The 14,600-nt window shown below is 39.6% G+C and overlaps 1 protein-coding gene across 1 annotated transcript; it reads left to right on the forward strand.

The window, feature by feature from the left end:
• Positions 1–5,591: 5,591 nt before the first annotated feature.
• On the forward strand, positions 5,592–7,130 carry LOC114189213 (uncharacterized). Its single transcript, XM_028077928.1, has one exon. The coding sequence runs from the start codon at positions 5,592–5,594 to the stop codon at positions 7,128–7,130; it is 1,539 nt and encodes a 512-aa protein (XP_027933729.1).
• The last annotated feature ends 7,470 nt before the right edge of the window (positions 7,131–14,600 follow it).

The following is a 14,600-nucleotide window of genomic DNA, read 5'->3' on the forward strand; positions in this document are numbered from 1 at the left end:
CAAGAGTTCTCAGAGCCGGATACTTCTGGCCCACTATAGAAGCAGACTGCCAAGATCATGTCAGGAAGTGCAAGCCATGTTAGAAGCACGACAACCTTATTCATCAGAAACAGGAACAACTACACCACATACTATCCCCATGGCCATTCGCTAAATGGGGAATGGACATCCTCGGCCCCTTCTCACCTGGCAAGGGGCAAGTAAAATTCCTAATCGTAGTCGTTGATTATTTTACCAAATGGATCGAAGTCAAGCCGCTAACTACCATCACGGCCCAACAAGTCCAGCAGTTCGTGTGGAAGGACATTATATGCAGATATGGTGTACCACATACCATTATAACATACAATGGCCGACAATTCATGGACAAGGAATTAGCCAAATTCTACACCGGCCTAGGCATCAAACACATCACAAGCTCTGTAGAACACCCACAAACCAACGGGCAGGCAGAGGCAGCAAATAAAGTCATCCTCATAGAGCTGCGCAAAAGGTTGGATACCGCCAAAGGCCGATGGCCTGAAGAATTAATAGAAGTACTATGGGCTTACAAATGCACCCCCCAATCATCAACAAACGAATCTCCATTCAGCTTAGTCTACGGCGCAGACGCCATGATACCGGTAGAAATTGGCGAACCATCCCTGCGCCAGGAACTATACGACCCAACCCGCAACCACCAAAACATGGCCTTACATCTCGACCTCCTACCCGAACTCAGAGGAAAACCCCAAATACGCAACTTAGCTGCCAAACAACGAGCTGCCAGGAAGTACAATGCGAACCTACACCCACGATCATTTGTCGTCGGGGACCTAGTATGGAGAATGGCCAGCAGTGCTAGAAAGAAGGATGGCAAGTTCTCCGCCAATTGGGACGGTTCATACCGCATACCAGAAGATGCTGGAGGGGGAGCTTATCATCTAGAACAATTGTCTGGGGAAGAGATTTCCAACACATGGAATATATCCCACCTCAAGTTCTACTTCAGCTAAATGTGTATTGTAATCAAACCAATACTTGTAACCCCGGGTGTACTCTTTTTCCTCACTTGGTCTTTTTTCCCTAAGGAGGGTTTTGGCCAAGGAGGTTTTAATGAGGCACCCCCCCTTTTTTGATAAATAAAAAGAAGGGCTCCCTACTTCACGACTCTCTATGTGTCTTAAATCGTGCTTAATTCGTTTAAGTTCCCCACCCTTACCACAAGTAAGCGGCCTGGGTCGAACACCCTTAACTCGTGCTTAATTCGTTTAAGTTCCCCACCCTTACCACAAGTAAGCGGCCTGGGTCGAACACCCTTAACTCGTGCTTAATTCGTTTAAGTTCCCCACCCTTACCACAAGTAAGCGGCCTGGGTCGAACACCCTTAACTCGTTCTTAATTCGTTTAAGTTCCCCACCCTTACCACAAGTAAGCGGCCTGGGTCGAACACCCTTAACTCGTGCTTAATTCATTTAAGTTCCTCACCCTTACCACAAGTAAGCGGCCTGGGTCGAACACCCTTAACATACAATCGCTTACGCCATACATAACATACACCACAAATCATCAAAATCCGATATACACAAGAACATACAGAAATTAATCGCATTAAGCATAAACGTGAAGAAATGTACCAACGCAACGAACATATTATACCAGTTAATACAGACATAGGCTCAATAATACTTTTACATCATTAAGAAATCAATGTCCTATTCTGCTGAATCATGGACCACCTCTGCAGCATCATCCACCTTCCTCTCCTCCTCTGCCGCCTTCTCTTCCACCTCCTCATCATCCCCCTCGTCCTCCTTCACCAACTTTCCGTCAACTACGTCCTTATTCACATCGAACTTTGAATCCGTGACGTCCACATCTTGATGGAAGAAGGCCGCCTGCCGCAACCCCTTCTCAAAACCATTTATGTGCTCCTGGATAATGTTGTTCTTCAGATCATCAAGTTCTCCAACAGCCCCATCATATTTGTCCCTCAAGTCCTCATAGTGCTCCTCCAACTCCCCTATACGCTTGTTCAGCTTTTCCTCAGAATCCAAGCAACGCACCTTCCATGTTGCCAGCCTTTTCCTCTCCGTTTCCCAGCCTTCTTTCTCCTTTTCCAAAGCTGCCTTCTCCTCCTCTAACTTATCCACCTTACCCTGCAACTCCCCCACCTCCTTTACTTCCCTCCTATAAAGAGACCCCACACGCCGGCTCAGAACTAAGGCCTTGCTCTCAAACTCGACCATTGTTCTCACAATATGCTCCGCGTCCATGTTGTCGATAGAATTAACAATGGTATCCGGGAGGGTGATCGAAATATCCTTCCTAACGGATATCTCCGGCAATTCGATCAACCTGGCTTCAGGCCCCTTCTCCCCACTAGCCGACCCCGCCCCGCTAGCCGTTCCAAGAAGAGCTGCCCTTATCTTCTTCACATCTTTGCCCTTCCCGGGTCGAGGCGGAAGCTCAGCCTTCCTTTTCGTTTCGCCATGTACGTGTACCTCCACCACCGATTCCTGTAGGTTGGGAACATCAGCTTTCCCAGTCGCCTTGGCCTTAGCGGCCATTTCCTTCCTCAATGATTGAAAGAGCGCCAGATTCTTCTTGCCAGATTGCGCCATATGCCCTGCAATAACACGTCACGACTCGGATCAAAACAACTTAGCATCATTAACACAGCTTAAGTAATAAACAGATACCTTCAATATCTATTATCGGGTGCACCGAATTATAAACCCTAACTAGGCCCTTAGTGGGCAACTTATCAACAAACTTCAACAACATCCCCACCACCTCCTTATCACTAGCCGACAACTCCTCTATTCCCATGCCATTATATCGAGAAGGATTGCTGGTCCAGCTAAAGGGAAACTTGGTACTCCCATCTGCATTCAAAAACTGAGGTTTACCCCCTTCCTTGACGACGACTTTGAAGTACCCATCCTTGAAATGCTTGAAAGACTGGGAGAAGGCATCCAGTCTACTGATGCTAGGGCGACTTATCAAGGATAGCCAAGTAGCCGGCTGCCGAGGTCTAGTATCGTAAAAATATAAGAAAGCGTAAGGAGTAGGCTCTAATTATAAAGACTAGCATAGGATGCGGAAGGCCTGCAAATAAGCCCAACTGTTCGGATGCAGTTGTGTGGGTGCCACATTCAGCGCCCGTAACACGCCCATAGTAAAATCGTCTAGCGGCAATCGTACATGAAGTTGAGAGAAGTGGCACATGTACATGTAGAAAAACTTTTCGGTAGCCCCCTCCTGCCCGTGGCATACCCGGTCGATAGCGCTGACCCTCTCCAAAGAAACAATGCCCCTACTGACACCCTGGGAGATAACAGGTGTGCAATTCAACCAAGAGTTCAGTAAGCGGGACCACCTGAACAGAGACGACTGATCACGAACATCACCAGCCACCCACCCGTAGCCGCCTTTCGCCGGCCAGTTGCTCTCGTCCAACTCTTCGGGGGATCCTCCCGAACCTCCCTCATAACCTCCATTGACATCCCACTGGTACCAACCACAGAACTCGTACCCTCGTCACCAAGCCGCCTATCTTTACTCCTCTCAGACTCAGTACTCTCGCTACTACTAAACGTAAACATGTTATCACTACTAGACATACCTGGTTTTGTTTTTTACGAGAAGATGTCGATCGAAAGTGAGGACTAGTCGGACAATATTACGTGCACAAGATATCTGGATTCAGAATTCTCGCAAATGAAACAAGTAACCCCCCATCTGTTTTCAAACCCACATTTATAGTCCACGATCCCAAACGACGAAAATCTTCCCACCAAAATAATACCCCAGACCAATCGACACCATCATCACGAAGGATATGACACTTCAAAATGACAACGCCAAAACTTTTTCGATTTGACCAACTGACACCCCTTCACCTACCTTCTGACGGTTACAACTTCTTAGCCTTAACACTGTTCACCACACTTAAAGGCTGGGGGACTGGTGTATCACACCTAGCCGGTTCCGCTAGCATATTAACACATATCACCCTTAACCGACAACTCATATCGGACAAGGCTGGGGGACTAGTGTACCACACCTAGCCAAACTTGACCAAATAAGTAAACAATGTGCACATCAAGGCAGCCAAGTATCCAGCCTAGGCCGACTTAGCCTAACTTATACTAGTCTTGACCTAAACTAAACATCTAAAGGGACAACCTACACCAGCATAAGCCATCAAGACAAATAGCCGGCCTAGACCGACTACTCCAGCATATCCGCTAAGTTTAGAACCTAAGCCGACCACTCTAATGAACTCAACATAATGGAAGCGTCTGCGTCCAATAAACCTTAAGGGCCTGGGTTAGGGCCCTGGCCCACTCACAAGCCCTACCTAGAGCCCAAGTCAAGGCCCAGCCCATGGAATGGTCAAACGTCATTAATGCTCTATAAATACATGTAGACCCCATCATTTAAAGGTACACATTCATTAATCACTGATTTGACTCTCTGAGAGCTTTGACTTACTTGAGCTTCGGAGATTCTTCTGCAGGTAACCCCTCCTGGGTTTAAGCTGACATGTGTCGATCAGAGAGAGACCAACCGAAGAGATAGCGGACTACTTGGTAAGGTGACGCTTGTGCCTAACTTATCTTATTTATTCTGCAGGAACACAAATCATATTTAAATTTTATAGTTTCTTATTCTCGATTTCCTTGTTATATTGTTGCAACAGAGGTTTCGAAACTTGCGGTGTCTATTGGTTGTATACTTGTTCATTTAGGGGAAGATTGAAATACAAGGTTAGCAAATTTATTCTACTCATTGGTGATATAGGAATAATAAAATTATTAACAAAGCTGATTATGGTATACATGATAACAAATTTAAGTTATATATTTTGTTGTGATAAATAATTATTGTTTTTTTATTGATTATGCTTCACTTATTTTTTATGCTATGTTTTATCTATGTTGTTTTGGTAATATATATATATATATATATATATATATATATATATATATATATATATATATATATATATATATATAGTATTTATTTTCATTCTCTACAAACAATAATTTGAATTTATTGCCTGTAAATATTTTATATTGTTGACTAGTTATTCTGATAAAATATACAGTACTTATTTTAATTGTCTACAAACTCTAATTTTAGGATATCTCAAATGCTCTATTATAAATATATAAAATATTTCTATATAAAAAATAATAATAACGAGTTGTCTATTTTTCTTAAATTTAATATTTTTAAAATTTATATATTAATAACAAATTGATTTAATCAATAAACAATGAGAACATAATTATTGATATTTTTATAATTAAAATCTACACAGCAGAATAAGATTTTTTTTTTGTCACGGTTAACACATTTAGAATCATATTTGTACATCATAGGAATAGTTAATCATAATAAGTTGTTTTTAGTACCAAAATCTGCATACTCTACACTTATATATTTCTGATTTGGTTGATGGTATTCCATCCATAGTTAGTTTCACTTCTTCTTTATCTTTTCTAGAATGTGGTACCATTTTGGTTAGGTATTCAATTTGTTTTAATTGCTAGCTTAATTGAAATAATTATTGTTTTAATGTATCACACCAATGACAAGTCATGAGACCTAATAGAACATGGATGTTACAAAGAAACGATCAATCTGGCATGATAAGTGGAGAATTTAGAGATGGAGTTGATGATTTCATTCGAATAGCTACTAGAGACCTAACAATTCCAGATGTAACAGGATGCATTCCTTGTCCTTGTACAAGGTGTAGAAATCGTTATTGGGAGACATCATTTAATGTGGAGAAACATTTGTATCATCATGGATTTGTTGATGGTTATGTAAATTGGACTCTTCATGGTGAGAAGAAATGGGAAGATAAGTCATCAACATCTGTCATCCAAGATTTTATTGATGAGAGCAAAAGGCCATATGTAGATATGATTATTGATGCTTCTTTGGGTAGAATCAATTCTGAAGTGGAAGAAGATCCAAATCCTTCAGCTGCAAAGTTTTACAACTTATTAAGGGATGTTGATGAACCTTTATGGGATGGTTGCAAAAAACATTCAAAATTGTCAGCTACAACACAACTCCTAAACTTGAAGTCAGAGTTTAGCATGAGTGTAAATTGTTATGATCGAATGATTTCCATAATTAAAAGCATGCTTCCAGAGTCAGAAAGGTTGCCTGAAAATTTGTGTAGATCAAAGAAAATGGTTAGTGAGTTGGGATTAGGATATGAGAAGATAGATGCATGTCCTAATCATTGCATGTTGTATTACAAGGAAAATAGTGACAAGAAGGTTTGTTCGATTTGTAAAGAACCACGATTTAAGATGAAGACATCTACAAATAAGAAGGATGTTCCTTGCTCGATATTGAGATATTTTCCCCTTGTTCCAAGACTTCAACGCCTACACATGTCTAAGAATACTTCAAAATACATGCGTTGGCATGTAGATGGAGTACGTCAAGATGAATCAGTGATGACACATCCATCTGATGCAGAGGCTTGGAAGCAATTTAATCGTACACATCCTACATTCTCACAAGATTCTCGGAATGTTAGGCTTGGGCTTTGCACAGATGGTTTTAATCCATTTAGCAATACAGGTACCCCATATTCATGTTGGCCTGTTTTTGTCACACCGTATAATCTTCCACCAAGTATGTGTATGAAAAAGGAATACATATTTCTTACACTTGTGATTCCTGGACCAAAGTCACCTGGTAAAAGTTTAGATGTGTATCTCCGACCTCTAGTTGATGAATTAAAGATGTTATGGGATATTGGGGTAAACACTTTTGATACATGGAAAAAACAAAATTTCATTATGAAAGCAGCATTGTTATGGACAATAAATGATTTTCCAGCATATGGAATGTTGTCCGGGTGGAGCACTCATAGGAGACTTGCTTGTCCATATTGTATGGAGAATAGTAAATCATTTGGTTTGAAGTATGGTAGAAAGCCTTGTTGGTTTGATTGTCATCATCAACATTTGCCTATTGATCATCCTTTTCGTCATGATCGATACTCTTTTAAGAAGTCTGTAGTAGAAAACTCTTTACCTCCAGAACACTTGAGTGGTATAGATATCTTAAACAGAGTGAATCAACTTCAAGAAATTAACTTTTGCTTGTAAATACTAGATTAGGATTTTATTTTGGGCTTTGTATTTTGGGCCCAGTAGAATAGGATTTTCTTTGGGCCATGTATTGGGCCTTAGAGAAAAGTGGGCTTTAGAAGTAATTTTGGACCAAAAAGGGGAATTGGGCCAAATGGGCCAAGAGTAGTGTGTCTACTCTAGAAAAGCCTAGAAGCTTCTCAAACTTGCTCTCCAAGGATGAGAGTTAGCTTCCCATGGCAAGACAAGTGTGACTTGCTTAGGTGGCAAGTCATACCTCCTACATGCTCTTTTTTGGCTCCAAAATTCAACTTTCTAGACTCCTTTTTCCCTCCACTTTTTGGAGACCCCTTGGTCTCATTTTAGCCTATAAATAGAAGGCTTAGGAGATGTATTTTTCAGCTTGAAATTGAGTAATGAATTGCTGCCCAAATTTGTGCACAAATCTCTTTTGAGCTCACCTTAGAGTAAACTCTTCTCTAGTTTACTCTAGTCTTCTTCCTTAGGAGTTGGTCTCACCGCTCTTAAGAATCCTTTCACCTACACCAAACCAAACACCTTAAGCTTCTTTCCTTCATGCTTCCGCATCCAACACCATCCATGGAGCCTCCATTCTTCATGCAAGCTTCAATGGAGAAAAGAAGAAGCCATCATGTGGTATCATGAGCCTTGGTTTTAGTGAGCTAAGTGCTTCTTCTCCATTTTTTTTTCAATTCCGTGTTGTTCATCACTTCTCCTACTTGTCTTGTTGTTTTTGTTCATTTTATTTTGAGTATTAATGTCTTTTTACTTTGGTTCATCTTCATTTGCTTCATCTTGAACCATCCTTGTGTGTTTTAGGTGTTCTATTTGGTTTCTACCATTTACTTTTCATTTTAATTGAGTATTTGTTTTTTTTGTTCAGTTCATTCTCTTGATTCTTGAGTTTATTTTGATTTTAAGATCCATATGTTTTGTCTAGAGTCATGTTTAGTCCATATATGTCATTAATTCCTTGTTTAGCTTTTAATTTTCTTTGAATTTGTTGGTGATGTGTTGCTGAATTTTTTTTCAGATTTGAGTGCAGTTTTTAATCCTTAAAAATTAACACTCTCTTCTCTCTTTGAGCCTTGGAAATGAACCTTCACATCTAGATAACCTTAGTTATCTTAATGTCCAGTGGGAATTTTCCTTGTGCTTGCTTAAAATCACCATAAACCACACTAAATTTCCTTTCAATTAATTGTGCTTTGGTGCTTTTTCATTTTTGTTTTTGAGTTCAGATTGCTATTTAGATCTTAGCAATGTCTTAGAGTCAATTTCCATTGTGTTTCATTGTGTTTCATGATCTTCTTTTGATTCCTTTAAGTTTCCTTTTCCTTTGTGCTTTTTGTTTCCATTAAAATGCAAATGATCAAGCATAGTGTGGTGGTGATTCTGTTTTGTGGTGGAAACTAGCTGTTGTAAGAGCTATAAAAAGAAAGAAAAAGAGCACAAAAAGAATACAAGCAAGTGCCAAAAAGAATCAAAAGAAAAGATCAAAAGAAATTGGCAAAAGAAGTACACTAGAATCACTACCATCACTTGAGTTTGAGAGCATTATTTTGTTGCATTTTACTGCTGTTCCAGTTTCTGTCTGACTGCACACTGTTTGTATTTGATTTATCATAAAAAATCGGCCGGTGCAAATCCAAAAGTGAAAAAAAGTGAAAAAAAGAATCATTGAAAAATGTTGAGAAATGAAAAAATGAAAAATATCTGAAGCAGAGGCCTGAATTCACGTTTTTGGACTGGCAGTGAGTGAAAAATCAAATTTCAGTGCAGTTTTCTAGCTTATTTTGGTTGTTTTTCATCCATTCTAGTGTCATTCATTAGGTAATTCATTTGAGTGCTTATCTTGTTTCTTTACCTTATTTCTAGTTTGTCATTTCTTTGGTAATCCTTTGAGTTTGTCATGGCATTATTCACTTTTGGTTTAACAATTATAATTTTGTGCTTTTCTTGCTTTATTTCTTGACCTCTTTTGGTTTGGTTTCTATATTTGGTGCATACTTCTTTTTGGAGGTGATCTAATTTTCATAAGGTAGCATCCTAGGAGGTGGAGTACCTAGTCCCGAAAGAGAATCCTCTTTGGTGAGATCAAGAGGAAGTGCAAGAGTGAAACACTTGTGAGGACCAAGCCAAGAAGACAAAGCCAAGAAGACCTTTTACATTTTGTGCACTTTGATTGTATTCAAATTGAGTTGTAAAATTGTAATGCTTTCCTTCTTGTATTCATGGCCTAGTTAGGTGTCTTGGGGGAGTCTTAGGTACTCAATCCCATATCCTAACTAGAACCTCTTCTATACATTAGTGAAACGCTTTTAGTGATGAAGTTTGAAGGTTCCAAGTGCCTTCTACTTCTACCAAAACTTAGGCTGCATATAGCTTATAATCTTTCTTGTTTTTAATTTTCTTGTTTGATAGTTTAGTGTGTGTCAACTTAGTCTTTGAATTAATTTCATTTAAGAAGTTTTGTACAAAAGTTTCAAGTTCCCTTGGCTAGGAAAGACTTGGTATGTAAGCAATTCAAGTGATTCACCTCTCTTTCCTGGAGGAGAACTAAAAGCTTTTGCTATCTACTTCTTCTTTGAAATTTTCTTTTAAAGACTAAAGTCTTCTAAAATCTTAAAAAAAAATGTCTCAACCTCCTTCTCAATGTATGAGTGCTTCAAATGAAGAAGAAATAAGTTTGAAACAAATTGTCTTTGATTTGAGAGCACTACTACGTTGGAAGGAAGATGAAATAATTGCAAGGGAAAGGGAAAAACAAGAAAGAGATAGGTTTCATCAACTTTTAGATGAAGAGAGGAGGGGAACAAGAAATATGGAATGGTTGCATGAGAGGATGAGTAATAGGAGTCAACATTTGTACTCCCACACTCCAACACTAGTCACACACTATGAAGAAGATAGTAGACTAGTTGACAACTTCTATCAACCTCCTCCTCCTCTAAGAAGAGAAAGAAGAGAGCCTAGGGAACCAAGAGCCATTAGAATAGACCTCCCTCACTTTTATGGGAAAGATGATGTTGAAGCTTATCTTGATTGGGAAATGAAGGTTGAGCAACTCTTTGCTTGCCATCAAATAAGTGAGGAGAGGAAAGTACCCTTAGCTACCCTTAGCTTCCAGGGCAATGCTATGTATTGGTGGACTACCCTCGAAAGAGATAGGAGAATCAATCAAAGTCCCGAGGTCAAATATTGGAATGACCTCAAAGGAGCCCTTAGGAGAAGACATATTCCCTCCTATTATCATAGAGAGCTAATGGATAAGCTCCAAAGACTTCATCAAAATAAAATGAAAGTGGAAGAATATAGACAAAAGATAAAGTTATATATGATGAGGGCTGGGATTAGGGAGTCCGAGGATACCACCATTGCAAGGTTTCTTAGTGGCTTAAGTCTTGAGATAAGAGATAGAGTAGAATTGTTGCCCTACCAAGACTTAAATGACTTGGTTCAACTTTGCATAAAGGTAGAGCAACAAATTCTAAGGAAAAATTTTCGAAATGACTACTCTAACTCTTATACCAAGAAAGAATTCAAGAGGGAGGGTAAGCAAGTCAAAGAGGAACCCTCCAAAAGTTTCAAGGAAAAGGAGAAACCAAGGGAAGGCACATCTTCACACACTCGCACTAGTGAAATCAAATGTTTCAAGTGTCTTGGTAGAGGTCATGTTGCATCTCAATGCCCCACCAAAAAGACCATGATCTTAAGGGGTGTTGACCACTATAGTAGTCAAGATGAGCAAGAAAGTGAGAGTGAGACTTCTAGTGAGGAGTCTAATGATGAGGCTAAGGAAATTGCCTATCCTTGTGAAGGAGACCTTCTAATGATTAGAAGACTTCTTAGCAACCAACCTATTCCAAAAGAGCCAACACAAAGAGAGAACATCTTTCATACAAGATGTAAAATTTTAGAAAACACTTGTTCTCTCATTGTTGATAGTGGTTCATGTTGCAATTGTTGTAGTACAAGGTTGGTTGATAAGTTGGCTTTAACTATCATTCCCCATCCAAAACCTTACAAATTGCATTGGCTTAATGAAAGTGGGGATTTGACATTCCAACATCAAGTGAAGGTCAAGTTATCCATAAGGAAATATAAAGATAGTGTGTTATGTGATGTAGTACCTATGGAAGCTTGCCATGTTTTATTGGGAAGACCTTGGCAATTTGACAAGAAAACCATGCATAATGGTCTTACCAATGAAATCACCTTCACTCATAAGGATAAAAAATTTGTCTTGCATCCTTTATCACCATTCCAAGTGGTAGAGGATCAAATCCAAATGAGAAAGAAGTTGGAAAAGGAGAGAAAAGAGGATAAAAAAAAGTCCTCCCTCTCTCCCAAAAAAGTAACTAAAGATGAATCTGAGGTGGGAGAGATTGGTGTTCCTTCTCCCAAGGTCATTCAACATGAGAACATTTTGACTATAAAATCTTTGAACCAAGTTCTCAATGATGAACAACCTTCATGCCTCTTGTTGTGTAAAGGAACACTCACATGTACTGCCACAGCTCTTGAACTTAAGAATCTACCTCCTAAAATTGAAAATCTTTTGAAAGAGTTTGAGGATATATTCCCTAAGGAAGGGCCTATTGGGCTTCCTCCCTTTAGAGGAATTGAACATCAAATAGATTTAGTGCCTGGGGCTAGTCTACCAAATAGACCAGCCTATAGGACAAATCCTCAAGAAACAAAGGAGATAGAGTCTCAAGTCCAAGAGTTGTTAGAGAAGGGTTGGGTTCAAAAGAGCCTTAGCCCTTGTGTTGTGCCTGTTTTGTTAGTACCTAAAAAGGATGGGAAATGGAGAATGTAAATAACATCACCATTAAATATAGGCATCCAATCCCTAGGCTTGATGACATGCTTGATGAGTTGCATGGGTTCCTCATGTTTTCTAAAATTGATCTAAAGAGTGGTTATCACCAAATAAGAATCAAAGAAGGTGATGAGTGGAAAACCGCTTTTAAGACCAAATTTGGACTATATGAGTGGTTGGTGATGCCCTTTGGGCTTACTAATGCACCTAGCACATTCATGAGGCTAATGAACCATGTCCTTAGAGAGTTCATAGGAAAGTTTGTGGTTGTCTATTTTGATGATATCTTGATTTATAGCAAGAGCTTGCATGAGCACATAGACCATCTGAGGTCTGTCCTTACCATCCTTAGGGTAAATAGTTTGTTTGCTAATAAAGAGAAATGTACTTTCTGTGTAGATAGTGTAGTTTTCTTAGGTTTTGTTGTGAACAAAAATGGGGTCCATGTTGACCCTACAAAAATAAGGGCCATCCAAGAATGGCCTACTCCTAAAAATGTTGGAGAGGTTAGGAGCTTCCATGGTTTGGCAAGCTTTTATAGGAGGTTTGTTCCTAACTTCTCTACTTTGGCTTCACCCCTCAATGAACTTGTCAAGAAAGATGTATCTTTTAATTGGGGTGAAAAACAAGAGTCTGCTTTTCAGCAACTCAAGGAAAATCTCACCAATGCACCCATTCTAGCTTTACCAAACTTTTCAAAAACCTTTGAGCTAGAGTGTGATGCATCCGGTGTAGGAATAGGTGTTGTGTTGTTGCAAGGAGGGCACCCAATTGCTTATTTCAGTGAAAAACTTCATGGTGCCTCCCTCAACTATCCCACCTATGATAAGGAATTGTATGCCTTAGTTAGGGCCCTTCAAACTTGGGAACACTACCTTGTGTCCAAAGAGTTTGTCATTCATAGTGACCATGAGTCGCTAAAATATTTGAAGGGCCAACATAAGCTCAATAAAAGACATGCTAAGTGGATGGAATTCTTGGAACAATTTCCTTATGTGATAAAGTACAAGAAGGGCAAAAGTAATGTGGTGGCCGATGCCTTGTCTAGAAGGCACACCTTGTTTTCAAAATTGGGAGCCCAAATTCTTGGATTTGATCACATTCCAGAAATGTATAATCAAGATTCTGAGTTTTCCTCTACTTATGCTGAATGTATGGAAAGACCTCAAGGAGGTTTCTATGTGAATGAGGGGTATTTGTTTAAAGAAGGAAAAATTTGTATTCCCCAAGGTTCACAAAGAAAACTCCTTGTTCAAGAAACACATGAAGGGGGATTAATGGGTCATTTTGGGGTAGAAAAAACCCTAGGTCTTTTAAAAGAGAAATTCTTTTGGCCCCATATTAGGAAGGATGTCCAAAGGCATTGTAATAGATGTGTTTCATGCTTACAATCTAAGTCTAAAACAATGCCTCATGGATTACCCTTGCCTGTTGCTTCAGCCCCTTGGGAAGATATAAGTATGGATTTTGTCTTAGGACTCCCAAGAACACAAAGGGGTTTTGATTCCATTTTTGTGGTGGTAGATCGTTTTAGCAAAATGACACACTTTATACCCTGCCACAAAGTGGATGATGCTAGCAACATTGCTAGGCTTTTCTTTAGAGATGTGGTCAAGCTTCATGGTATACCCCGCACCATAGTTTCTGATAGAGACACCAAGTTCCTTAGCCACTTTTGGAAAACACTTTGGTCAAGGTTAAGAACTAAGCTTAATTTCTCTACTTCATGTCACCCACAAACTGATGGGCAAAATGAAGTTGTTAATAGGTCTCTGTCTACTATGTTAAGGGCAATTTTGAAAGGGAACCATAAATCTTGGGATGAATGTCTTCCCCATATTGAGTTTGCCTACAATAGAGTAGTTCATAGGACTACTAAAATCTCTCCATTTGAAGTTGTTTATGGCTTTAATCCTCTCACTCCCATGGACTTGCTACCACTTCCTACATCTTTTGATTTTATTCATAAAGAAGGGGTGGCAAAATCTAATTTTGTTAAAAAGATGCATGAAAAGATTAAAAGCCAAATCCAGCAACAAACAGAGAGGTATGCTAAGTACAACAATAAGGGGAAGAGGGAAATGATTTTTGAAGAAGGGGATTGGGTGTGGCTACACCTTAGAAAAGATAGATTTCCTAAGCAAAGGAAGTCTAAACTTAGTCCTCGAGGTGATGGTCCCTTTAAAGTGCTGAAAAGAGTAAATGATAATGCGTATAGGCTAGAGTTGCCTGAAGGCTATGATGTGCATGCCACCTTTAATGTTGCTGACTTAATACCTTTTGCAGGTGGTACAGATGATGAGGCAGAGACTATAGATTTGAGGACAAATCCTTCTCAAGAGGGAGGGGATGATGAGATACCTCGAGCCAAGGGACCTACAACAAGAGCCATGGCTAGGAGAATACAAGAGGAATGGGCCTTAAATGCGCATGCAAGGCCCAAGATGAACTTCACATGGGCCAAGGAAGATGTGAAGACCTAGCCTAGGACATTTTGCTTGTAAATACTAGATTAGGATTTTATTTTGGGCTTTGTATTTTGGGCCCAGTAGAATAGGATTTTCTTTGGGCCATGTATTGGGCCTTAGAGGAAAGTGGGCTTTAGAAGTAATTTTGGACCAAAAAGGGGAATTGGGCCAAAT

This window comes from Vigna unguiculata, chromosome 1 (genome assembly GCF_037176805.1).
Source record: "Vigna unguiculata cultivar grain cowpea cultivar isolate G323 ecotype 2 chromosome 1, ASM3717680v1, whole genome shotgun sequence".
Lineage (NCBI taxonomy): Eukaryota > Viridiplantae > Streptophyta > Magnoliopsida > Fabales > Fabaceae > Vigna > Vigna unguiculata.

Coding starts and splice junctions, on each gene's coding strand:
- LOC114189213 (XM_028077928.1), top strand. CDS start 5,592: ATGAGACCTAATAGAACATGGATGTTACAAAGAAACGATCAATCTGGC.